Here is a 25,539-nt window from a genome sequence, read left to right on the forward strand (position 1 = left end):
ACCTACAGTGTATCTGCAGCACAGCAGGTTCAACTAGAAAGACCCCCCTCCAACAAAAAACCAACCCCAAAAGCACAGCACCAATCGGTTTTATTCTCAGAAATACAGCTCACGTACCCACAGAGCGAGAAGCGGTGAGTCCCTGAGAACAGATGGGGAGCGATGCAAACAGAGGGTGCAGCCAGTCTCCATCGCATGCATTTGGGATAGAGCCTGGCTGCCTTCAATCCCAAGCTGTGCTAACAGATAGGCAGCAAAAGGGGAAGGCAGGGCAGCAGCTGGAAGGAAACCACGCCACGAGGAAGGATGCTGAGAGGGAGAAGATCTAGTGATCCATTTGATTGCAATGATTTCTGCTCCTCAGCATGTCATAGGTGGTGGGAAAATGTACTGAAGGTTCTTCAAACAGACCCTGGCAAGAAGAGCAGACCAGAGCAGAGAGCTCCTGAGTTGGAATGGGAGCCACCAGCAGAGGGAGGTGGCAGGCAGCCCCTGGAGGATAGCAGCTCTTTACCTGCAGCTTCTAAGTGCTGGGAGTCACACAAGGGCAAGGAGCACAGAGCTCCAGCTCCTGGATGAGGGATGGAAGCTACATTGCACAGCCTGGCAGGGCTGGTCCTCAACATCAGACTGGGCCACCTGATCCAGGTCTGCTGGCCATAGGATAAGTGTTCTCCCCTATGCTCCTCAGACCCACTTCCCACCTTCTGTCACAACAGCCAAGAAAACAGATCAGCTATTGATGGATTTCAGAGGCTTGTTATACTGTCACCATGGAACACCATTTCTCTCATAGTATTCACCACCATGAGGGCAGTGAGATGCTGGAACGTGCTGCCCAGTGAGGCTGTGGATGCCCCCCTCCCTGGGAGGGCTCGAGGTCAGGCTGGATGGAGCTGTGAGCATCACATGGGCTGGAGGGAGGGAGGTATCCCTGCCTATTGCAGCGGGCTGGAACCAGGTGATCTTAAAGGTCCCTTCCAAACCAAACCATTCTAGGACTCTATTCCAGGTAGGCTTTTACCTAAACAGTCTCAAATAAGCCTATGCCCTCTGAACCTTCCCTTGGGCACTGCTCCTTTGTGCCCTGCTGGACTTCCAGTTCCTAACCAAGCACCACCAAGTCCTCATCTCCTGAAGGGAAAGCAAAGATGACCAGCTCTGATTCAGCCCACTGTCTCCACCATAACAGAGTTCATCCCCTGTTCTCAGTGCCCATCAGAAGCTCTGCCTATAAAGAAAACAGATACAGTCAGATGGAAGAATGATCTCCAGCTTTAAGACTGAGGCACAAGAAAAAAGTGGAAGCAATGATACCAAGAAGGAAAGCCTGCAGACAAAACCCACACTGCTATAAATAAATGGGGGTTGCAGTCATGTTTGTCTGCGCATCATCTTCAGGAATAAAGTGAGAGTGAAAATGCAGAGGGAAGAGCAGGAAATGGGTGGGTATGAATCCAGCAGTGGAACAGAAGGTGGGACAGATCACACACATACACAGAGCATCAGAGAGAACAAAGGGTTACCTAAAAAGGGGTACGTAGAAAAGTGTGAAAGATCACAGAGAGATGTAAGTAAACCTCTAGGAAGATGGATGAGAAAAGTTCTGAGAAGAAAAACACAGTGCTAAGCAGAGATGGGGGAAAGAACGCCCTACACGATTAAATAGGAGCATCCTGCACGATGAGATGAATGTTCTGTGCACTGAGTGAGGAAGAAGGAAAGAAAAGAGTCACTTTAAGGATAACCTGGCAGCTGTAACACTGTCCCCTCACCCCAGCAGAAAGAGTTTCCCTTTGGGCTTTGAAAGAAAGGGTTAAAAACCCACCAGGCACAACCCACAGTGATCATGAGATGAAGTCCTTCACAAGCTCACTGTCAGGGCAACCCTGCCTCTATATAAACAAACACAAGTTCTTCTTCCTAGCTTTTAACATCAGAATATCCAGTTTGGGTCACTTCTTCTGTTGAAAATACTTCCCAATGCAGCACGCTTGGCACACTCTGGAGGGGTGCAATGTTCTGTCACTGGTAGGGAAAGTTGTACCAAAGCCTCAAACACCGGGGAGGCAGCAAATTGGTCAAAAACGTTCTTCAAAACAAAATTAAGCAAAATAATTTCCATTAATTCTACACTAAGCTCTACAGTTCACAGAAACCAACTTCTAAAGGGCCTCTTCTGCAATTACTGGGTTGTAAAGAGACAAATAGGTAGAACAAAACCCTCTAAAACTCCAACTATAAGCTTGGCTTCCAGAAAGCACCCAGAGTCGAACTAAACCTCCCTGCCCAATTTGGTAGTAAAAGATTCTGTATACGCTGACACATGAGGTTTTTGTCAAGGGTTGCCAAGCCAACTGGCTTCTGTAAGGCCATTCTAAAACAGCAACTTATGGCCAAGTCCCTTCAGTAGATACTCTGACCAAACTACATGAATGCCTTCATCCCAAGCAGTTCACCCAGCAGCAGCTCCGTGGCTTTGTTAGCCCTCTTCTGATCCCTCCTCATCCCCTTAGATGCTGGTAGCTTGTTGTGTGGGCACCCCAGGTGTAGGCTGGCGGGGCAAAGTATACATGGCCCCCAGAAATTGGTCTGCAATGCGCCCTGCTTCTCTCAGTCCACTCAGTAAAGCACCATGTACTGTGGCAGGGTAGTTGCGAATTGTGTGCTCTCCTGCGAAGAACAGGCGAGGAATGGGCTGCAAAGAGGAACAGAGAACAGTGTTATGGCTTCTGCACAGATTCAGTTCCACGTGTGTAAAAAATAATGTGAAAAAATACTTTCCTGTTACTTAGCATTGCATCAAAGCAAATACATTGGCAATAGAACTCTACTTCAAACACGGTACTTGGAGAAGCTGATATAGAGATTTGCCTCGTGGCAAATGCTGAAAAGGCATTTCACTGTTGTATCTACAATTCTATGGCAAAACTTACATATGTGTCAAAAACAAATGACCATGTCTGATGTTAGAACGTGAACTCTAGGACAATACATGCAGAAGAAAGCTTCAGCAATGCACATAGATTGGAGCAGTTTGATCTCACAAAATATTCCATAGAGAATCATTTTATCAATAGCTATGTTTATTATACTTGTATCACCATAAGAATCACCTTAAAGACAAAGCCCTACAGCCCCTTCTGCTTTTGCTTTCAAGACTTCATCTTCCCAAAGGACCAGACTTGTCTCAGGTCTTCAACTGTGCTGGCTCCCAGTCTGGGAGAGAATTTCTGCTCTCTCTCCCTTTGGACTTCACAGAAAGAAACCCATCATATTTTGACACATTTCTATGAAGAAATATCTCACCTGTGGAGCACCTGGAATGGCTGGTCCTGGAGTAATTGGTTGAGCCATCAAGTCATAGTCATTTCCAGAAGATCCAGCTGCTACATAGGAGTATGAGCCCCGCGCCCATGGATCAGCACGCCAACGGGAGACCACAGTCTCTTTAGGCTGAGAAAAAGAGAAATTTCAGTTGCTGACACAGTTCATGTTCTTTACTCAGCATAAAATACTAAAGATTCAAAGTGAAGAATAAACAGGGGGCTGTTCAACCTGGAGGCTGAAGGCTGTGAGCCTCAGTACCGAAGGGGGACCTACAGGAAAGCTGGTGCAGGTTACATCTATTTACATCTATTTTAAGGAAATGAAAGCCCAGCCAGAAAGAGAAGACACTAACAAGAAAAGCATAGCAAGGAGGTTGGATTACATTCCAGTGAAGTGCTGGTGCTTTGGTTTAACTTTTCTACTTGGACAAGATGTACTTGCACAACAAGCTCTGCATTCTATAGAGCTCATTAGATAGCACAGATGAGAGCTTGGTGAATCCAGACTTACAACATGTAAGCTGCCAAACTACAAACATGTTAAGTAACAGTGCACTTAAGAGAACTCAGCACAACTGAGAACTGCTGCTTCCTTTGGATGCTTAACCATCATACAGAAAACAGCAGAAGGCCGAGGATGACAAAGACGCTTTCAATAACAGCTCTACAATTACCCTGCAGTAAGGAGAACGAATGGAACCCACTCCTTACATGAAATACTGCTCGTGCCTTCCAGCATTTGGTCTGCCAACTGGTACATTAAATTCACCATCTACTTGTTATACTACTGCGGTATACAGACATCTCAGTGGAGGACATACCCATACCAACCTGCGGCACAGCACTGCTGCCAAATATGCCTTTGAGGATGGCAAGACATCGCCCAACAATGACATCATCACTGATATTTTCCATGATTCCCGCTGCTTCTCCTGCTACCAAGGCCAACAAGATGGGTGCTAACCAGGAAGGAAGAGAGAGAAAAATAAGTGAATTATTGAAATCTTAACATTCCAGCCAGACAAGTCTGACTATTATCTGCAGTTTAAACACAAGGCTAAAAAAAAAACCAACAAATTCCACAGGTAATAATATTTCTCTATCATCCCCTACCACATTGAATTGCCAAGATGAAAACAGATGAATATACATTATGGTTATACTTGGAATTATCAAGAAAGCTGACATACTGAAAACCAACACATCAGGAGGGACAGCATGTAGAAAAGGGGAAAGGATTTTCTCTCTGGTTTCCTTCTCTAAGCTAAACAAATCTCCCTCAAAATGCTACAGAAATACAACACACAACAGAAATAAGTGACTGCAGCATCACAAAGTCAGTCAGTTCTACTTTGTTCCACCATCCTGTTATCATTTGAACTCTCACCTACACATCCACAAAAAAATGCAATTAACTTCTCCCCTTTCAGCCATCTGACCCAATGGGAAGCAAGGTAATTTCACAGATGTAGCCTCAAACTCAGCAGTGGTGAACCCAAACTGTCCCATGTTCTGTCCTAATTCACTGCAACCCTTTGCTTCTACTTGCCTTCCAGCAAATACTTCTTTGGAGTGCTCTTTTTTGGATCTGAATCTATTCAAACAATAAATTGGCAGAGGTAGACATGCAGCACAAATACCTTTATACAGGTTCCAAAACAAGAAGAGTTCCCCTCTGCTTGCAGTAGTGCTACCAACGTGACCAAACAAATTGACACTTGGATCCCAGAAGACACGATCGAAACACAACACAACCTGGAAGCAAAGAATCAATAAAATCGGGAGAGAAAATATAGAAATGAAAATAAAGACAATTACATTAATTGACTTTCATCACAGAAAAGGTGCAGGAAGGAAAATCTGGAGATATAGACATGCAAGTATATCACTGTGTATCATAGGTTAGTACCCATCCTATTACATTGCTTGCTGCTTACCAAGCTATGCTAAACCTACTGTGTCAAATCATACAGGATACAAAGAAGACTCTACATTTCTTCAGATAATTTTCAACACCAAAGCCTGGCAAAGGAGGAACAGAAGAAACATTCTCCTTCCATCCACTACAACCTCCACCCCACTGCAGGTCCCTCAATGAGGACTGACCTTGTTAAGGTTGCCAAATCCCATACGTTGTACTGCTGAAGTTTTCCACTCAGGGAGAGGTGGTACAAACTGCACTGCTGGAGGCTGCTGCTTCAGGACTCCCAAGGGAAGGGTACACAGCACAGCATCACATTTATAAATGAACGTCTGGCTGGTAGATCGAGTGTTTACAGCGATCACTTCACAGCCTGGAAAAGGAAGTGAAAAACTGTCATTTACTTGGTGAGGCAAGAGGTGTTATAAAGGCCTCAGCCCCGGGTTAACAAAAATTTAGAAGACCATCATAAAAGCATAAAGCCACAGCACAAATCATTTAGGTTATAGAGAAAACTTTACCAAGCTTAACCTAACTTCTAAGGCAAGCAATCATTTCCAACCTCACTGTGGAAATATCAAGACGTGGACTTGAGCATCCAAGAAGGGACACAATGGGATAAGCCTAAAGGTTCACGATACTTAAATACATGCATAACTGCCCAGCCAGTGGGATGTGCTTCTCACTGAATCAATTTCTCACTGAGTTTCCCTAAGATCAACGAACTGAAGAACAGTATTCCTTCCTTGTGCATCTTACACCCAGAGTTCTAACAGCAGAGTCTGTGTTATCTGCAGCAAAGCCCTTTTACTCCAAAAACTTCAGTTACAACAGTGTGAAGAGACTGGAGAATGAATGTGAACATCTTAATTGGTAATTACAGCTGAAAATGGTGGAGTCAAGCCAGCCACAGAAAGAAGCAAAACCCATTAAAGATTTATGAATCTGCTAAAGCTTCCTACATAACCCATCACAGTAAGAAACATGGCTTTTTCTAACCTAAAACTTAAGATAGGAGCATTCCATGAGATCCACCCTCTTCCAGAAGCACTGAGCTGTAATTTATTTGATTGTTCTCCCTCAGAGCAGTCGTTATCATGAGGTGGTTTCCATACCTGAAGCTGTATAGCGAACCTGCCGAACTGCTGTATTCAACTTGATATCCAACCCCTCTGCCAAGGCCACAGGCACGCAGGAATAGCCATTCCTCACAGTCAGGTGGCTGCCTGTGAATTCAAAGTCATCGTCCTAAAAATGAAGACACAGGAAAGTCTGTTTGTAACAGCCACATCACTCCATTGAGAATAATCAGCAACTCTGTAGAGCGTTTTCAAAAGAATGAGTCTAATGGATTTTAAAACCTATTACATTAACCAAGTAATAACTATAAAGAGTTTTAGGAGACAGTATTATTACAGGTCGTTTCAACATTCAGAGAAAGCTTCCTGGAATTTCATCAAGGAATGACAACATCCAAGAGATCAGCATTTATATTAAAGCAGGTAGCCCTCAAGAGTGTTGAGACAGTTAACATAGAGAAGCTTCCATGGGAATGAAATGGATTTTGAGATAGACTGCAGAACAAATGTATTAATTATTAGCTACCTGGTCCCAGTGCTTCAGTGAAAGCGTGGAGAGGGGTGTAGCATTAGCAAATTCCAGGTTTGCAAAATGCCAGTCAAGTATTTGCCTATCCCTTGAAGACAGATAAACATCACTGGAAGAGAACGTAACACAGAAGACATTAAGCTTGTTGGAGCAGGACGCTGTAAACACACTGCTTTGGAAAATGTATTCTACCAGTTCTTCCTCAGTGGGAGAAAAGGAACCAACAAAACACACAAAGCAAACACCAAAACCAAACTCAGCCAAGTCAAAGCGGAGTTCATGTGTAACAAGCTTAGAACCTTCCCTTCAGAAATAGAGTGTTACATGAATAATGCCCTGTTTTCCTCGTTATTCATCTTTATCATTCCTATCCTTACCTTGGTGGATTGGCTTCAAGTTCCTGCAGCTTCTCTTCCAGCTTTCCTTGTGTTTCTGCCAATTCATCGTACTCCTAAACACAACAAGAGCTCACGTTAAGCTCAGCTCATGTTCAAAAGGACTGAGAGAGGCTGCACAGCATCCTGCTGGATCTGGCTCCAAGAGAAATAACAGCACGACTCGTAGGTTTCTGTGAAACCTAAATACAGCTCTTAATTTTTCCAACATTTAATTCAGCATGCTGTAATCTTCTGCTGTTTCTTATACAGAAACCTATGCCACACCACAGGAAGTGATCTCAATCTCACTTAGGTAGCTAAATCCAAACCTTAAACGTGTTAACGCACTACACTTTAACTAAAGTATTAAAATGCAGCATTATCATCAACCCAGAGTTACAATCTATTGCCTTCTGAGAGCGTCTTAGAACTGAGTGAGAGTCGTGGAAACACTTAGATGAGATTATTTTACTTGGCTGGGGAAGTCTTCAGAGATCACTGAATTGAGCGCTGCATGCATGTCATCCATTACCTTGCAAAGTGCAGTCAGATCTCTGTGTTTACTCTTTACGAGGAACTCTGCTGTAATATCCCGAGGTGGCTTCACTTCTGATGCTTCCTTATACTGCTGATGGAGCTCTTTGATCTTCTCTTTCAAATTTACCATCTATATAAAGTGAAGTAGGAAAAGAAAAGAAAAAGAAAAGAAAAGAAAAAGGGGTAGATAGATTTCATATGAGTTACTTTCCTTAATTATTTCTGAAGAAGTGAAAGAAGTTTTTGAAGGTTAGAAAAGCAGCATGAATCAAAATAGCTCTTTTAGGCCTCCTTTGTCATAGCAGTGGTTGCTGGCAAGCCTTAGAACAGCTGGCTATCTTTAAAAACAGCATTAATAGCAACTGTTTTGTGTTGTTTGGGTTTTCTCCGGAGAAACACAGTGGTAACTTCCTGTTCTAAACTGAATCACTGGACAAAATCTGACCTTGTTAAGAAGATCTTTCAGTTCCTCCTGTGTTTTCACTATTTTTTTCCAGTGTTCAATCTGCTCATCCTTCACATGTTTCTCCTGCAATCTGGAAGAGGCAGAGTAAGAGTCAGCTCAGGATAAAATCCCAGCAGCACTGAAAAAGCTCATTATTATGATCTAGATGTAATGCATAAAAGCATATGGGATATTTTAAGAAAACACTCATACAAGTCTCTGTAAACAAAGAACACTTGAGCAGCTGAAATGCAAGCCTGACATTATCTAGCATTATTAAAAGGTCTATTACAAATGTCATTACCTTTCCAGTAGAATAAGTAGACAGTCAGTACACCCCTGCACATTAAGTCAATTATCCACTATCAATTACTATAGCAGTGACCTTCAGGAAGCAGTCAAGAAAAACATGTGTTACTTTAGATGCCTTTGGCATATTGTGCTTCAATAAATAGGAACTACACACAAACAAGAAGCTAGAAGAGACCAAAGCATCCATTAAGCAGGCAGTGTTCACCCTAGGAGCATCATAACCATCTCATAGTACTTTATGTTGTAATCCTCCATAAAATACAAAATTCTATGGTGAAGAGCGAAGTCACTTACTGTATGACAACCTCCAGAGCCTGACCAAGGGAGACAGGCTTATTATTGAGAACATTAAAATCCAGCTGATGACTGAGATAAGAGGTGGCTTCCAACAGACGATTGAATTCTTGCTCCACCATTTCATCTTTCTCTTTTGGAACCTACAAGCCAAAAGAACAGACTTTGTTCTTAATACTCTATTCACAAATAAAAGAAAATCTAGGTCACCATAGCTCTGAGCTTCAGGGATACAATACTGGAGTGGCAGAGAGAAAATTTCAGAAGACTATCTTACCCAGTACAGTCTAAACTTAGTTATGAGGTCTTAAGAGAAATCCTCCAAACAACGGTAGTCAAACCTTGGCATGGTTCCACAGAACACGTCTCAGTGAAAAGCAAATAAAGGACTTGCTATTATTGAGCTAAAGAGACCTTCCAGAGGCATAGGGAGCAAGATTCCACTGAACAGTTAGATTCCATAACGCTTGTTCATGTTTGTTCTGAATGAGGAGCTGTAAGGTAACTCTCCTGAAGCCTGAAATACCAAGAAGCTAATGGTAGTAACCAGCAGCTTTGGTATTATTCTTTGATATTATTTCTTGGCATAATGAAGGGAGGGTACAAAGAAGACAGAGCCCAGTTCTTGTCAGTGGTAGCCAGTGCCAGGACAAGAGGCAATGGGCACAAAATGCAACAAAAAAAGTTCTGTCCGAGCATCAGGAAACACTTCTGTGCCATGCAGGTGACCTAATAATGGGACACATTGCCCAGAGAAGGTGTGGAGTCTCCTTCTTGGAAACATTCAAAAGCTGACTGGACACAGACCTGGGCAAGCAGCTCTGGGTGTCCCTGATAGGGCCGGGGGCCAGGCCAGATGGCCTGGAGAGGTCCCATCCAAGCTATGACTGTGAAAGGGAAAGGCAACACAACAAGCAATTCTTTCAAAGAGGGAGTGAGGTGTCAACTGCCTGAGGAAAAAAATCAGTTACTCTGGGAGGAACAAACAGGAGCTTAGCTTCCATAAAAGACCCAAAATCTCAAATAAAAATGAGCATGGAAGAAACAGGTTTTAGAAGAATGACTGCAGATATGCCTAAAGCAAAGAGTTCATTACTCCCTCCCTCCCTCTCTTCCTGGATGCTGCCTCATGCTGGATCAGTAGGCTGATAACAAATACACTGTTTATACTGTATACTGCTTATTTTTGAAGGATTTATGGAACCAGTATCAGACTTACAGCTTGTCCATTTGCTTCATACAGTGGGCACTTCTGTTTGATCTTTGCCAACTCCATGTTCACTTGTTTGCTGACCACAGCCATGGGATTTCCTCCTGGAAAACATATTTTGCAGTTAGAGTACATCTGGAATATCTATCTGCAATTAAATAAGGACTACACACTAAAAGCTATTGTAGAGACCCAAAACATAAAAGCTTCCACAGCTACACAATAACTGCAGGAGCTTCAGGAGATTATGAAAATTCACTGACACAAATGATAACTACCAAAGAGGTCAAACCTGAACATCTTGTTCTTAATAATCAAACACAATTACTTTGGCCAGGAAAGGGAACGATGTAGAGCTTCCTATTTTTAATATTATGGTGACCAGCAACTTTCTCTCCCCCAGTTCCATTTTATTTTGTAAAACTCACCAAGCCCTGTCACCACCATTGCTCCCAGATCAGCCACATAGTTCCCTTTGCGAAAGGTAGCCACTCTTCCTCCCACTCGGTCCTTTTAAAAGCACAACAGATTACAGCTCTGTTAATGTTCAGCAACACTTCTTACATAAAAGTCATCATAAACTTGACATGAACACAGGCTCAGCATTCTCACAAGCAAAGGTTCAGCGAACAGAATGTACATTCCTTTTAGTAAAGAAGCTCTGCAAATGAATTTTGGCAATTAATTTACTTGAATTAAAGGATAAAACATTGAAAATGCATTAATAAAATAAAAAGAAGCCCATGTAAATTTGGACAGATTTAGCTGCACCTGCAGTAGGACTTAATGTGACTGTAAGAAAATCCCTTCATTGCCCACAGACAGATTATATTATGTACTATATTTCCTCCTACTGCTCCTCTCCAATATTGGAAATGATTTGTATGTGCTGAAGAGAAATGATTTTAGTGTTAGAAAGGCCATTTATGCTGCTTGGCAGACACAGCTATAAACCCAGAAGACAACCACAAATCAACAGCCCATGTTGGTAAGGGAGATAAAAGGTTTTGATTCTTGATATGTTAACTTAAGAGCAACTATTCTATTCCTGCTATATTAAACACAGGAGAGGGAAACAAATAAACAAACCATCCAAAAGAAAGCCACAATCAAAAAGCCCCTTTTCCTATTTCCAGTGCAGTTAGCAGGATGCTACCCAAGAGAAAGATCAGTGAATTTGGTGCTAATATCCCATATTACTAATTCATATAACATTGTATATTTCAGTTTTTCAACACCCAATCAGAAATTCAGAAGTGTGTAAACATTAATAATAGCCTAAAAGCTGCAAAAAGTGAGTGAACATGAAGCTACACCTGAGTCACTGAAGTCATAATGCAAGGATCCACCAGGAAGCATTAAACAGCCACACAGTCCCACAGGACACGCAGCACAAAGGAAGGGCTGTAGCATTACTCCAATAAAGAAAACCTCACACACACTCAGTGCTAAAAGAGTGTTAGAAGCACATCTACGAACAAAACCAAGTCGCAAAGTAAAGCCAGGTAAATGCCAGCTTAATTTGTTTCATTTAAGATTAGCATCGAACAGCAGCCCAGGCTGCGCAGAGCCACATCCTGCCTGGCCTTGAATGCCTGCAGGAATGGGGCATCCACAGCTTCCTTGGGCAACCTGTTCCCAAAAGCATTCATCCATCCCTAACGAGAGCAGATAGACTTGCTCCCAGTGAGACAAGATCAGAATTCCAACACGCCCCAGCTGGCTGCCAAGTGCACCCAACTCTGAGCACGCTGTGGAGATGCTTCCAGTCAGTCTATCAAGTGCACCAATGCCTTACTGATTATGATCCGGTATCAAAGTAAAACAGCGCAGAAATTCATACCCTGGCTTCCAGAACCGTGACATCCATCCCAAAACTCTGCAGCTGGCGAGCTGCTGCCAAGCCAGACACACCAGAACCAATGATGATCACCTTCCCAGTCTTCTTGGCTAAACAAAGGAGAGAAAAAAACAAAGTTACAGGATGTAGAACCACAATGTGAGCAGTTGTGTCTAAGATACCAGCAATGAAGAACAGCTTCCTTCTCATCATCAGTTCAGACAGCACTAAGTTCTTACAGTTAACCACAGAGAGCGCTGATGTATGTATATATGTAATATGGTAACAACAAAACAAGACAAATGTATTTTTAATGAGAATGAAAAATTGGACAATAGTTTATCTATGAAGGAAGGAAAATAATTCTTCAGGAGGGAAATTGTTTGAAGAATCTGATTCTTATTAATTACTGTGAGATGATGTATCACGGTTTTATTTCCTCCAGACCCAGCAGAATAAAGCCTGGAAAGCTTTGGAGCTGGATCAGTACTGACCAGCATCTTTCACTCATCTCTTACAATACAAGAACACTCACCCATGGTTAAGACTTGAAGTTTCTGATCATTAAAGTCAATTATCACAGGATGAATAAAACTTCATACAACCACTGTTAATCTCACTGATGTCAGATGTTAGGTACAATTGATAGCAAATCTCTTTTAATAAGGGTACATTTCCTTTGTGATCATCTCCCATCACTCATCAATTGGGAACTTGTCAATTGCCATTACGCTTCCTGCACGCTTTATTTTGCCCTCTTAAAAGTGTTTAACTTAATGCAGCAATGACTTTCCAGCTTTTATTACTGCTAAAGAAGTAGAATCCTAAAAACAATAAAAGGTGCTCCAAGATTTGCCCTAATAAACTGCAGAATAATAATAATAAACAGGAATAAAAAGAAACCCTAGGACTTGAAACAGCTTTCCAGTTCCTTACTTGGAAGAGGCTTCACTCTCTTGTAGATACCGAAGTTGATCAGTCCGTGCCGCTCCAGATAGCTGTGTACTCTGTGAACCAGCACCGTATCACCTGCAAAATTGTCATGATTTTAAGTTATTCTGTGTGTTCAGCACCACAGAACTAACAGTACATATAGCATGATTTTGGTAGGAAAAGACTGGACTTACTATTGTAAGGTGCTTCTAGTTGTTGGATAGTCGCCTCAAACGTCAACTGAATCTTTGGGTTATCCAACCAGAGCTGCAGCTGTTAAACAGTAAGACACATTATTAAGCAAGACAAAAGAGGCATTTTCCAGGTGTTTGTAACCAAATACTGATAGGAGATTAATTGCTGTAACAGTCATTCTCTGCAGTGCGGCATCCATTACAAGGAACTTCACCTTCCAGCATTCTTTAATGATCAATACAATCCATTTTACCTCTCCTATACCATTTAAAGTACATGTAAATGCATCAAATTAGTGACCTCCTAGTCACACATAAAAGACCCAGTTCTATTACCCATAATAACTTACTATGAGCAAATGGCATCTCCTTAAATGTTCTGACTTTTAGGCACTTAAAAAGGCCACTATCTGATTTCTCTAAAGGACTCCATAAGGTGGATCTTAAAGATGACTTCCCTTTATAAAAGCTACTGTTAGCCTTTCAAAATGCGTGCTGACTTCCCAGATGGTCCCATAGAGCACAATAGGATGCGAGGAATGAAACACCACCATCACAAAAGCAAAGATCTACTGCTAATGATATGACACAGTAACAATCAAAACTGGTATAAAATTGCCCTGCATCTTTTTGATCAATACTGTTACAATACACTTACGGTGCGGTTCCTGATGTACAGAAACACCTTCTGAGTCTGCTGTGGCCCACTGATTATATCAGGGAAGCAGGCAGCTTCTTGAGATGTCATACGGTCATGTGGAAGTCTACTCTGGAAAGCTGCACCCTCCACACCTACAATAGAAAAACAAGTTGTCTACATGCACTGCAATGGAACCGCTGCAGGAGTGTTTCTGGCCTGCACTTCCTAGTGACTGAACCCAGAGCAGCCACGAGGGGACACAGTGGCTGACTTCAGGACAGGCTTTTGCTTACTCTTTTTCTTTATCTCTGGAAGGCACGCAGCTTTCCCAAGTCAACAGTTCTTTGAATTACAGGCATCATCTGGGGTTAATAAAAAAGCTGCTCTACTGCAGAAAGCAATCTGAGCAATAAGGAGGGCAACAGAACTCAAATCCAGCAAAACATCTGTAGATCGCAACTGCTTCAGGTGCTGCCCTTCATCTGAGCAGCTCCCGCTTTCTGTCACATAGTATGAGAAACACTTTGGAGCCATTCAAAACCAAAGGGCCCATGCCATACAAGCACAACAGCCCTTCTCACAGCCTTCCCAAGGCTGACATTTGCACTGAGTTTCTCCTCCTTAAGCCAAAAGGTTCCACCTTAGCTTCTTCTTTTCCATTTTTTTACATACCCATAACATGTACTGCAATGAAATGCAACTCTACTTAAACTATTCCAACACCCCCTCCCTAGCTCATGTACAACAGATTTGTGTCTCCTCCTTAGTAAGGCTCCATGTGTAAAAGAGCAATGTTAAACAGGAGATATTGGAAAGACTTTGTTCATAAAGGCACCTGGACACCTAACGATCCAAACAAACACGCTGGCAGGGAACTTTTGGTGCAACTATGTGCCCCACGTGCCTCAACCTCATTAGGACATTATATAAAGCAGCAAACCAAGGCACAGCTGTAGGAAGCACTACAGCACAAAGGGAGTGCAGAGAGGGAACCCTGCAGGCGTGGCAAGGAGAACAGAACGCTGAGATGTGAAATACAAGCACTGTGAACCTCAGATGTTCTCAAGTCAGTTCCTCAGACAAGACAGAAGCGAGGTCTCAAAAGATACAAAGCAATATAACCCAAGAGGGGGGTCGGAAAGTACACCAATAATGCAGCAAGGTTAAGACTATGTGCTGAAAGTGAAATTGTTCAAAATGGTAATAAGTATCAAAAAAACTATAAGCTTGCAGCTTGTGTCCCACTAACAAAATGCTTCTTTTTAAGCCTTAAGTCCACATGCCTGTGGTGCTGTCCTGGGGAAAACCAGGAATTCACTTCGTTCTGGTGCAGCCACACATAACTTCCAAGTGTTTCTTACAATAAAAGAAATTAAGGAAGAGAATGGTTGCAAAATAAATAAAAGAATGAAAATCCATTCATAAGCAAAGACTAGAAGATCTAACTGCATGATGGGCAGCAGGAAAGAAAACACTCTGATTGCTTATAAGAAATTGCAAGAGGAAATTAAAACCAGAGGCTATAAGGCCTGTGCAAGGAAGTAAAGTGGAATTAACACTAGGAAACACTGAGACACCAATAATGCTTCTGGACAGCAATGTTCTGCCATGGGGAAGAAACACAGCAGTGCCAGCTTAATCCCCTCCAGTAACACACAACTCTGGGCCCTCCAGCTGCCTGTCACTCCAACCCCGTGCCAAACACACTACGAATGGACATCTACAAATAGATGCATGTGACGAACCCTGTGCTCCCTACCATGACACAACAGGCAAACCAAAGCCACCGCTCCGACTGCACTGTGCAGGATGGCACAGCCCCGTGCTGAGCACGATGGGGACAGATTGGCCACAGACTGAGAACACTCACTACCCAGCTCCCCCTACGAGCTCATGCTGAAGTGAGTGGGCATTCCCAGGGTACTTTTTAGGAAACACAGCCTGCCATGCAATGACAGCCAGCAGAGAACTCTGATGTACAGGTTTTCCAAGCAACATGGCAGCTTTTTGAGAAGCTTTGTGTTTGTAACTGAAACACCAGAGAAACTCCTGCTTGAGAAAGAGCCCCATGGTGGTTCTTCTGCTGTTTGTATTTACTGATTAAAGCCACACCTCTTACAACCCAAACTTTAAAACCACTCCAGATGAGCAGCGCTACATACTTAACAAAACACAAGATGTGATGTTACAATTCAGAAACAGCCAAGGTTCTGTTGGTGAAGAGAGAACTTTGGTTGGGTTTTTTTTTGAGTCAACCATCAGACGTTAAACAAAAGAAATGTCCTCGAGTTTCCTTTGGCAGTGACACAGCTCAAAGGTAAATCACCCTGCTGTATTATTTCACATGGTAAAGGGAACAGAAGCTCAGAACTGCACACTGCTCTCCTTCTCAATGAATGCAGAAATGTCTCTTCCTGGACTGGTTTGCTATCTCCTCTTCACACACATTCACCCACACACGCCACTTCCTGATACTCCATATCAGCAAACAATGTGCCCAAGTTTTAATCGTCTTCATCCCCACTGAAGGAATGCTGAGGGCTGCTGCTCGTTTGAAAACTTACTGACACATCTGCAGATGAACAACACTCCAAAGGGAAGTCACTTGGTTAAGGGATCACTGCTACAGCTTACCCCTAAGCACATGTGTAATGCAAATCATGCCGAACTTCCCAACACTCAATGCCTACCTCAATAAGCAATGCGTCCTCCAGTCCACAGTCTATAACAGAAATTCTGCATAAGTGGTATAAAGCAAAACACAGCTACATTTCTTTATAGAGAAACAGCAAGGATGCACGCTCAGACGAACATCCTGAATTTGTATTTGCTTCAAAAAGAGCAACTTGAAGGTCCAGGTTCTGGAGCCTTTGACTACATGGCTTACAACCCTAATCCTCACACCTCACCTGAAGGTGAAAGCTGCAGAGTCAGACGAAGATTTTTAGTAGCACTCAAAGGACTTAAAGCAAAGACACCGATTCTGTGAATTAAACAGCAAATGCATGCTGCTGGCATCAGTGCTTGGACCAGATGTTGAGTGCAACCAGCCACCAAGCCCACTGAAAAGCAGACTTCTGATGTCCACAACAGATGGATCTCCTGGGCTAACCATTGGGACACATCTCCAACTCAACCCCTTTAAAAAAAATAAGACACGTACTACACACTATGTTTCTCCAGCAAATGAGAAAAAAAGGCCTATCGGTGCTGAGGCCCAGGGCTTCCCATGCCATTTAAACTGGGAAAAACTGGCTATGTAAGAATCATCTTTTTGCATCTTTGGACTCCTCCGAACATGGAGAAGAAAGGAGGGATGAGAGATCGGCCTGAAACATTCCAACACAGGTTAGCACCCTTTTCTGGAGGTGGTACAGACCTCAAGTGCTTTCTGAAAATACCCTTCACTTTCTTGTTTTCTCTTTAGAAACAGGTGGGTACACAACTCCTGCACCTCACTATGTTTGGGACACCCACACCCATGCGCACTTGCAAGCATCGCTCCCTAGCTTGGCGGCTCTTGCTCCTAAGTGGCAAGCATCAAACGCCACCCTCACCTGATGCTTGGCCGTCTCCATACCCTCCAAAATAGTCGTCTTAAAGTCCTCCTGCTTGTCCTGTGGAAGGAAAGAGGAGAACTCAGGGACCTTACTCCATAAGTTAAACCATACTGGACATAAAGGCCCGGCAGTTGGCGTTGTAGGTATTAAATGTCACCAACTAACTAAACCCATTTTCTGAGAATCCCATCTCCTGGAACCTAGGTCCAGGGGCACCAAACTCTGCAGTCTTCTAAGATGTTATCTGTGTTACTGGATCCTTTACATCAGATTTGTTTGGGAAATAAAGAAGCACACAGTATGTAGCATTCCTAGTAGCTAATTACTTATGACCAACTTCATTAACAGCTAGGATTTGAATAATAAGATTACACTTCCTACTGACAAGATCTGCTAGATGGATAGCATCAGAACCTTAAGAATTTGATCACCTTGCCCTTGAGACTCCTGAGCCTCCTCGTACACAAGGGGATAGCCTGAACCATTCTTAAGCCTCTTAGTTTGAACCGCTAGTTCAAACCTCTAATTTAAATCTCTTATTTTAGAGGGAGCCTCCTTTTTGTGCTATAAGCCTTTCCTTGAAGGATGATGAAAGGAACTTTACATGAAAGCTTCAGAACAATTATCTTGGCCTCAGAGCCCCTAATTCACCAACAAACTAACCAACCTCTGAAGCCAAGCACATGCCAGTATTGCTAAGCCACAGTTGCCAACATAACCAATATCCAGCACTGAAAGATAGCGGCCTGTCAATGTATCCAGAGCTGGAAACACGAGGAAGGTAGAAGCTCTCATTTGAAAGACTGGAAGAAGTTTCAAAATTACATTAGGACTACACAGAATAGGGATACAACCCAACTGGGAACAGAGTATTTCTAAAACAGAGATGAGTACAGCTGCAGTATCTACAGGAACAAAGCCAGTATAAGTCACCTTCCCACAAGCTGCTGACCTTCACAGAAGCTAGATCCAAGTCCAACTCGTAAGCAATCCTCAAAGACTGGTCTAAAATCAACACCTCTGGAGGACAGGAGAACACAGCAGGACTGCTGAGCAATGCTGTGCTATGAACACCTGTATAAACGCTGCTTCAAGGCAAGTGCTCCAGCAGTCTGCAAGCCAAGTGTCCTCTGGAGCCCAAACAAACCTCCACTGACTCAAATGGAATGGCAGCTTCCTACAGTTCAAGAATTTCATTGGAATTAACAAACCAAACATTGTCATATTTCGACAGTATAGATGAATACCTACAGTGCTACATTAGACATCTACAAATAAAACTAGAACAGTTACAGTAATTAAAAATCTCAATAAAACTCTAAAATTCCTCACTCGAGTGTCTCAATTTTAATACTAGACTGCAAATCTCAATTAGCTTTAAAAGGACTGCCTGTCACATTGCTCAATACGGCTCTGATACAAGAAGGACATTTTCATGCAGTTACAGCAGTGGAGAAAAAGTACTTTGATATCATCAGTCCCCTAACAGGAAAGTTCAGGAAACAGAGATTGAGACAGTGTTTGTGCTACGACTGAAGTCCCAGTTTGGGATTCTCTGGACTAACACATCTGCAGTAGCAGGAGAGAATTCCTAACTTCACTTACATCGTAAGTGCTTTATTTTGCAGGGAACATATTCCAGCATTACATGACCTGCTTCCACGCTAGGAAGAGAATATAACAAGCCAAGCATCAACATTTGGAACCTATCATAAGCCATAAATCTGCACTGAAAGTTACACTTGCATGAACAAAAAAGATGCTGATATCAGCCTGCAGCACCCACTATTCCTGAGTTAGCATGGGCACTGAATAGAGGGGATGAAACTGCTCTTGGTTTCATTACAAAAAAGACAGTATTTCCTTGGTGTTAGTAACAACTAAAATGTTTTTAATGTTAGGTTACTAAACGTATTCCTTGCTTTGATACAACTCTAAGCACTATGCAGAGTCTACATAGAGCAATGCTGAAACAAGGCACGCTAGGGCTCAGATTTTCCCTGCTTCCCAATGGGAAAGTCAGATCCCAGCTGCTAAGGAACAAAGCAGAAAGCAAACTGCTGATCCATCCAGCAAACTGCTGCACTTGAACACAAATTGTGCAGGAGCAGAGTGATGAACTGGGGAGAATAGAGCAGGAGCTGAACAGGAATAAGGTCTGCAAAGGAGCCTACTGCAAAAACTCATCTGATGCTTTAAAATAATGAATAGCAGCAAAGGACGGCCAAAAATGAGTACTGAGTTGAATGGGGAAAACAGACAATCCGGATGAAAAGGCAGAGAGAGCACTGCTAAAGTCTGACCATTTGTTTTACAGAAATCAGGACTGCACTGAATTGCACCAATTCTGGAAAGCAGCAGCCAGGCTGCCAAGTGAGAACGCTAATAGAGCTCACAAGGCAGGAGCACATAAAGGAGATTCAGGAAGGTACAAAGATGAAAACTGGATTTGGTGAAGGCCAACAAAAATGATCCTTGCAGAAGTAAAACAAAAGCAGAAAGCTCCTGAATGCCGAAAGGGATAGTAGCAAACAGGAATTCAAATATCACCCAGCACTGAAAGTCAACTGGGGAGTTCTGTGCTGTCAAACTACTTTTTCATATAAAGAGAAGCAGACATTTTAAGGGGAATATCTTCTGTTAATGACAAAATACTGCTGTAGCATGCAGCAACTTCAGCAGACTTGTATACCCACAACATCTCAAGTTCCCCACAGCTGAACACGTTAATGGAACACAGTCCAAATTAGAGCAACATTTCACTATGACCTGAAGTGCCATGTTTCATTTCCTTTTAGCATCACCTTCCTATCACTTTAGAGCAACAGAACACCTGCTGTTACTATTACATCTCTGTAAGACTGTACAATTCAGGCTTTTCTATGCAAAAAGCAACCATCTCAAACACTGCCAACAGGTCCCAGGTCTGCACTGCCAACAAACAGACAGTAACATGAAAACTAACTTCCATATCTTCCCTAATTTTCAGCACTGCTCCTACATGAGAACATATAATGGACTCTACTCCTTTTCCTATCAGTGGTGTTTGAATAACAAGTTTCAGAAAACTTCAACAGCCAACATAGACAAGTGGATGCTCTGGTGTCTGTGCTTTAGAAAATAAAGACAAGGACAAAAAGAGCCACTGATGTGCACACCTTCAGACCCTCTAAAAACACAGCAAGCCCAACTAGGTGGTGACAGCTGGAACACTCTGCCTCCTTCCACCTGCTGACCCTACACCACACCAGCCCAGCAGCATTTCTGGGAAGAATATCACGACCTGAGCACACACAGCCTGTAGGAAAACTGCTTTTAGCTGAGCGACTGGACACAGAACGACTGTTGGTGCACAGAAACACCAGCCTGCCGCTGCCTCTGCTCCTGCATTTCCTCCTTCACATTGATTCTATCTTAAACCAAACTCAACAATCACTATTCTGGGCAGAAAATGGCACATGAGGAGTACATGGAAATTGTTTTAGTATAGTATCTCAAGAATTAAATCCAAGATCTCAGTTAAATTAAATAGTAAATCCCGTATCTGCCCAGTTGCACCTACTGTAAAACTGACTATTTCTTTTAATAGATCAGCTACAACAAGCATGGGGAGCTTTTTTATCTTTGCATATATCTCAGTCACGCACGTGAGCTGCAGCATTCCTGCATCTGGAGAGTGATTGGAGGGGCAATTTCTAACAGCTAAAATGCAATGCTGGCCTTTAATGCATTTCCTGACACTGTATCCTGAAACTGACAGTTCTGCATGCTCAGATGTGTCCGACAGAAAGAAGTACATGGAGAGCAGCAGAGAAGAAGGCTAACAGTCATTCACGGCAGTGACTGACTGGGAACCAGTCAGTTGTTGCTAAAATCATCAAACATGACGAGCTGTGAAGTCTCCAAAATGTGATTCTGTGGCTGCTACAGTGATACACCAACATGAGGCAAAGTGGTGGCAGCTGTAAATTCAGTGTAAGTAAAGAATGAGAACTGCTAACCCCGTGATTCTGAGTAGCTTCTCCATGAAGAATGACCATCTCAGCACAAGGCAACACTCTGCACCTGGCAAAGGTAACAAGGAAGGCACTGAAGTTCCAACAAACAGCATCCAGCCAGAAATTAAGATCAGGTTCATTGCTGAAATCCATGAGAATCTCTGTGAATTAACTGGACTCTCCTGCACAGCAAACCCCCAATACACCTCACCTCTTCTCTCTCAAGGAAGAACAGTGGTACACAAGCAGCTATAGCAGCTAAAGGGAGGGAGCTGCTACTCCAGTCCATACGCTTCCAAAGACAAGTCAGTCAGAACTACAAGGCTCTGGGATGAGAGGTTTAGCTTAGTGTAGAATTCAGTCGATGCACATCTCCACCAGGCTACTCCTGCATTTTCTTACCCTCCTTTCCAGCAATCAAACAAGTGCAGAACAATCACTCAAAACCAGACAGGGGTTCTGTGATGCTGCACCTGGACACCACTTATCTCTGGCAATAAACGACTTGAACAGCACACCTCTCCTCACTCACCAGATGGCTCCTCGGGCTCACTTTCATTCTCTTCTTCTGCAGGAGCAGGTGGAGGTGGAGGTGGCAGCTTCTTCTCTTTCTCAGCTTTAGCATTTCTCTCTTCTTCAGAGTAATACTCATCTTCTGAGAGGTTTGCAAGGCTCTCATCCATCTCTCTATACTCTACCTGCAGAAAACACAACACACTATCAATACACTGAAGCTGTCAAAGTCCCAACCCTAAAACAAGCACTGCAAGCAATAAAATCACTTCCAGGCTCACAGATGAGGCCTGAGCTACCTCAGCCAGACTTACATCTCAGGAACCACATCATACAGGTCTTCAACAGCTCCACAAGCTCCATGTTTTCACCTCCACAACATCACCCGTCTTCGACACCCAAAAGTACGAGCTTTCTCCTAATACTTAGCCCAGTTTCTGCACATTTCTTAAGCCAGCATCATCATTTGATCTCTGCAGTTTTCCTCCCTACCTTCAGCTCCCTGTCAAACTCAGGGATGACAAACTGCAAGAGCCCAACCCATAACTCCAATTCACCTGTCCAGTTCTGCACCCCCTGCCAGATTCAGCCACCTCTTCATTCAGACCTTACAATGCACTAACTTAGAAGTTTCACACCTGCAAGTTCCCTAGGAGCACTATGGCCCCTAGAGGTAACTTGCAGAGCTAGATATAGTGGCAAGGATAAAATACAATGCAAAACAAAATAACCCATAATAACTGAAAGATTCCAGCCCCACCTTGCCCCATTCCCAACATGAGGAACAAGGCAGATACAACCCCCACATTTCTTTAGCTGTTCTCCAGCACAAAGAAATATTACCAGATCAGAATAAAAGCATGGCCCACCTGAAAGGAACACAGGAACCCCAAGAGAACCCCACAGGAACACAGGAAAGCTCTATATGCTGCTATTCAATTTCCCTGCCCATTAATACCTGATTTCTACTGAAATAAAACCAAGTAGTTCTCAAAATAGGGAGTCAATGGAAAATGAAGAAGAAAGCAGCTGGTGCCCCCCCCAATACCCTGCAGGCCAGCCCCCCAAGCACACTGCAATGAAAATAAGAGGCACATTTCACTTTTACCATCAAATCTGTCTCATTAAGGAGTGTCATTAACGGCCACAATTCAAGGCAGCACTGGGAGCCTTGCACACAGGAGGGCACACGTTCAGCACAACACCAACCTGTGCAGTTATTTGCTCATTTTCAACTCTTTACACCCAGTTCTGTCCAACACTGTTTGTACACAGTTGAGTGAACGCAGCACTTCTAGGATCTGTTGTAAGCTCCCATCCTAAGGTAACTCACTGCAATCCTACAGCATCACAGGTGTTTGAAACCAACAGAAAGCAGTTCTGCCCCAAAGCCCTTCCTCCTCCTTCAGCTCCCACAGCATTCAGAGCACAATAAAACCCAACAAAAACCACGCTTCTCCCCGGGTGCATTTATTAATCAACCTGGATAACCTCCATTGATTTCACAGCGCAAACACAGCGACTCAAGGCAGGGCCGCCTGGTGCTAGTGGGAAGCAGTTCTAGGAACACTATATCATAACCTTAGGGAATGGATACTGCCAACACAGAGAAGCAGCACCAAAATACACCCCAGTAATTCCTATCTGTTAACAAAGCAAGTAAAGCCCTCTACAGCCACACCAGTGACCCTATCAAAATGAGAGTTACCTAGTGCAGGTTGCTGCTGGAGACTTTTACACCTCACAGCTAAATATTGCTGTCATTAAGGTTGGATAAGACCTGCAAGCTCATCTGGTCCAACCCCACCCCCACATGCCCACTGACTGCATCTCTCAGTGCCACATCTTTATGGTTATGGAACATCTCCAGGGATGGTGACCCCACCTTCTCCATGGGCAATTGATAACCCCATGGTGCAATTTGAGGCCATCACCTCTCATCCCATCACTGTTACCAAAAGCAGAGGTTGATCTGATCTAGTAAATGTAGAAGTTTGGTGGCATTGCCAGGCAGGGGGGTTGGAACTTCATGATCCTTGAGGTCCCTTCCAACCCAGGTCATTCTATGATCCCCCCTTGCCTCCTTTTCAGGCAGTTGTACAGAGCAATCTGCCCCCCCACTGCTCTTCTCCAGACAGACCCATCCCATTCCCACAGCTGCTCCACACAGCGCTGCATCCCAGAGCCCTCCCCATGTCCTGCTATTATCAGCCCTTTCCAAGAGTTTACTCCCCTCCTGGCAGTAAGTTCCCTTCAGGTACTGAAAGGCTGCAATGAGGTCACCCCGCAACCTTCTCTTCTCCAGGCTGAACAAGCCCAACTCCCTCAGCCTGTCCTCATAGTGGAGGTGCTCCAGCCCCCTGATCATCTTCCTGTCCCTCCTCTGGACCCTTTCCAAAATCTCCATGTCTATTTTGTACTGAGGGCTCCGCACCTGGACACGGTACAACAGATGGGGCCTCACAAGAGCCGAGTAGAGAGGGACAATCACCTCCCTATCCCTGCTGACCACCCACATCACTAACACCCTCAGCAGCATCCCCACAGCACTGATCGCTCCCACGTTAACAACGCACTGTAAATCAGGGCACACGAAACGAACCCCCAGAGGCCCCCAACCCCAAGGTACCCCAACCCCCCGACGGTCGCAGCACAGCCCCGCTTAGCAGCACCCCCCCCCCCACTCATGGGGCCGGTCCCGAGGCCCCGCTCCGCCCCCCCCCCCGCCCCTACCTTGGCCCGTTTGCGGCGGCTGGTCCTGCGGCCCTCGGGGGTCTCAGCGATGCCGGTGGTTTCACCGCCGGACGCGGGGGCGGCGGGCGGTTCGGACGCACCACCCGGAGGCGAGGCCCGAGGCGGCTCCTTCTTACGAGGAGTGCGCTCCGCGGCCGCGCCGCTCTCAGAGGAGGAACCCAGCGCTCCCACGGCAGCGGACGGAGGCACCGGGGCCTCGGGCCCGCCCTCACCGCCCGCCGCCTCCGCGGCCTTCTTCCCCCCGGCCAGCATCGCAACGCCGCTCCGCACAAAGGAACCGCGAGCGCGAACCGCGCCGCCTCCTCACGTCACTTCCGTCACATCGCCTTCCTCTCGCGAGCGAGCGGGTTTACCTCACGATGGGGAAGTGGATCCGTTGCACCTCAGGGCTGTGCTTAAATTCCATCTTTATTCAACAAATAAACTCAATTCCACGCCTCATCTGCCATGACAGATGCAGAAGCCACTTCTCCATTTGCCCCTTTACCCTTCCCCAACCTGTACGATTTGTAATTTGCAACAGTTTGTGATACAAACCGTATCATGGATTACTTGCCTGTGATCACTCTAATGCAGTATTTTCTGTGTTCCCACAGTTTCAATTAAGCCCAAATGAATTAAAACTTCCCCTGAAGAACTCAGAATTTAAGTTCAATGTGGGTGTGCTGCTGGAGCATCGAACTACTGCAATAGACACCATAAAATTAGGCAAAAATTGACAGAAATGGAGGAACCGAGGTGTGGAAATGCTGTTACAACCATTAAGCTTACAAGCAAGAAAGGGAAGACCAAAGAACTTCACTTCTCCATAACATTCTTCTTCACCCCCAGAAGCAGAATGGAGAAGAGGATGAACAAATCCACCTATATCAATACTAAATACAGAATAATCCTCATTTTCAAGGAGGCCGTGATTTATTTCTTCTGGCTCATCCGTATTCCCACATTTCCCTTGTGCATTTTCCCTTGTGACAAACATGGATTTAACTCCAGCAGAAAGGCTCATACTTGCATTAAACACAGTGACCGGCTATTACAGTTACAATATAAGAAACCCATGGCATTCAAAACCTC

General features: G+C 44.0%; 1 protein-coding gene across 3 annotated transcripts; it reads right to left on the reverse strand.

Moving 5' to 3' along the window:
- Window positions 1-73: 73 nt before the first annotated feature.
- Window positions 74-24,769, reverse strand: KDM1A (lysine demethylase 1A). Of its 3 annotated transcripts, none has more exons than XM_015883414.2 (20): window positions 24,697-24,732; window positions 24,445-24,528; window positions 21,731-21,896; window positions 13,659-13,792; window positions 13,001-13,079; window positions 12,810-12,902; window positions 11,877-11,983; window positions 10,462-10,543; window positions 10,043-10,137; window positions 8,824-8,966; window positions 8,218-8,308; window positions 7,768-7,902; window positions 7,236-7,309; window positions 6,856-6,967; window positions 6,366-6,498; window positions 5,436-5,623; window positions 4,970-5,084; window positions 4,161-4,288; window positions 3,310-3,456; window positions 74-2,698 (listed from the first exon to the last, which is right to left on the reverse strand). In XM_015883414.2, the coding sequence occupies exons 1-20, from the start codon at window positions 24,715-24,717 to the stop codon at window positions 2,513-2,515; spliced, it is 2,313 nt and encodes a 770-aa protein (XP_015738900.1). In that variant the 5' UTR covers window positions 24,718-24,732; the 3' UTR covers window positions 74-2,512. The 3 variants fall into 3 exon arrangements, with proteins under 3 accessions (XP_015738900.1, XP_032304871.1, XP_015738898.1); XM_032448980.1 differs by lacking the exon at window positions 24,697-24,732 and adding an exon at window positions 17,198-17,257 and having other exon boundaries at window positions 24,445-24,685; XM_015883412.2 differs by having other exon boundaries at window positions 24,445-24,769.
- Between the last annotated feature and the right edge of the window lie 770 nt (window positions 24,770-25,539).

This window comes from Coturnix japonica, chromosome 23, assembly GCF_001577835.2.
Source record: "Coturnix japonica isolate 7356 chromosome 23, Coturnix japonica 2.1, whole genome shotgun sequence".
NCBI lineage: Eukaryota > Metazoa > Chordata > Aves > Galliformes > Phasianidae > Coturnix > Coturnix japonica.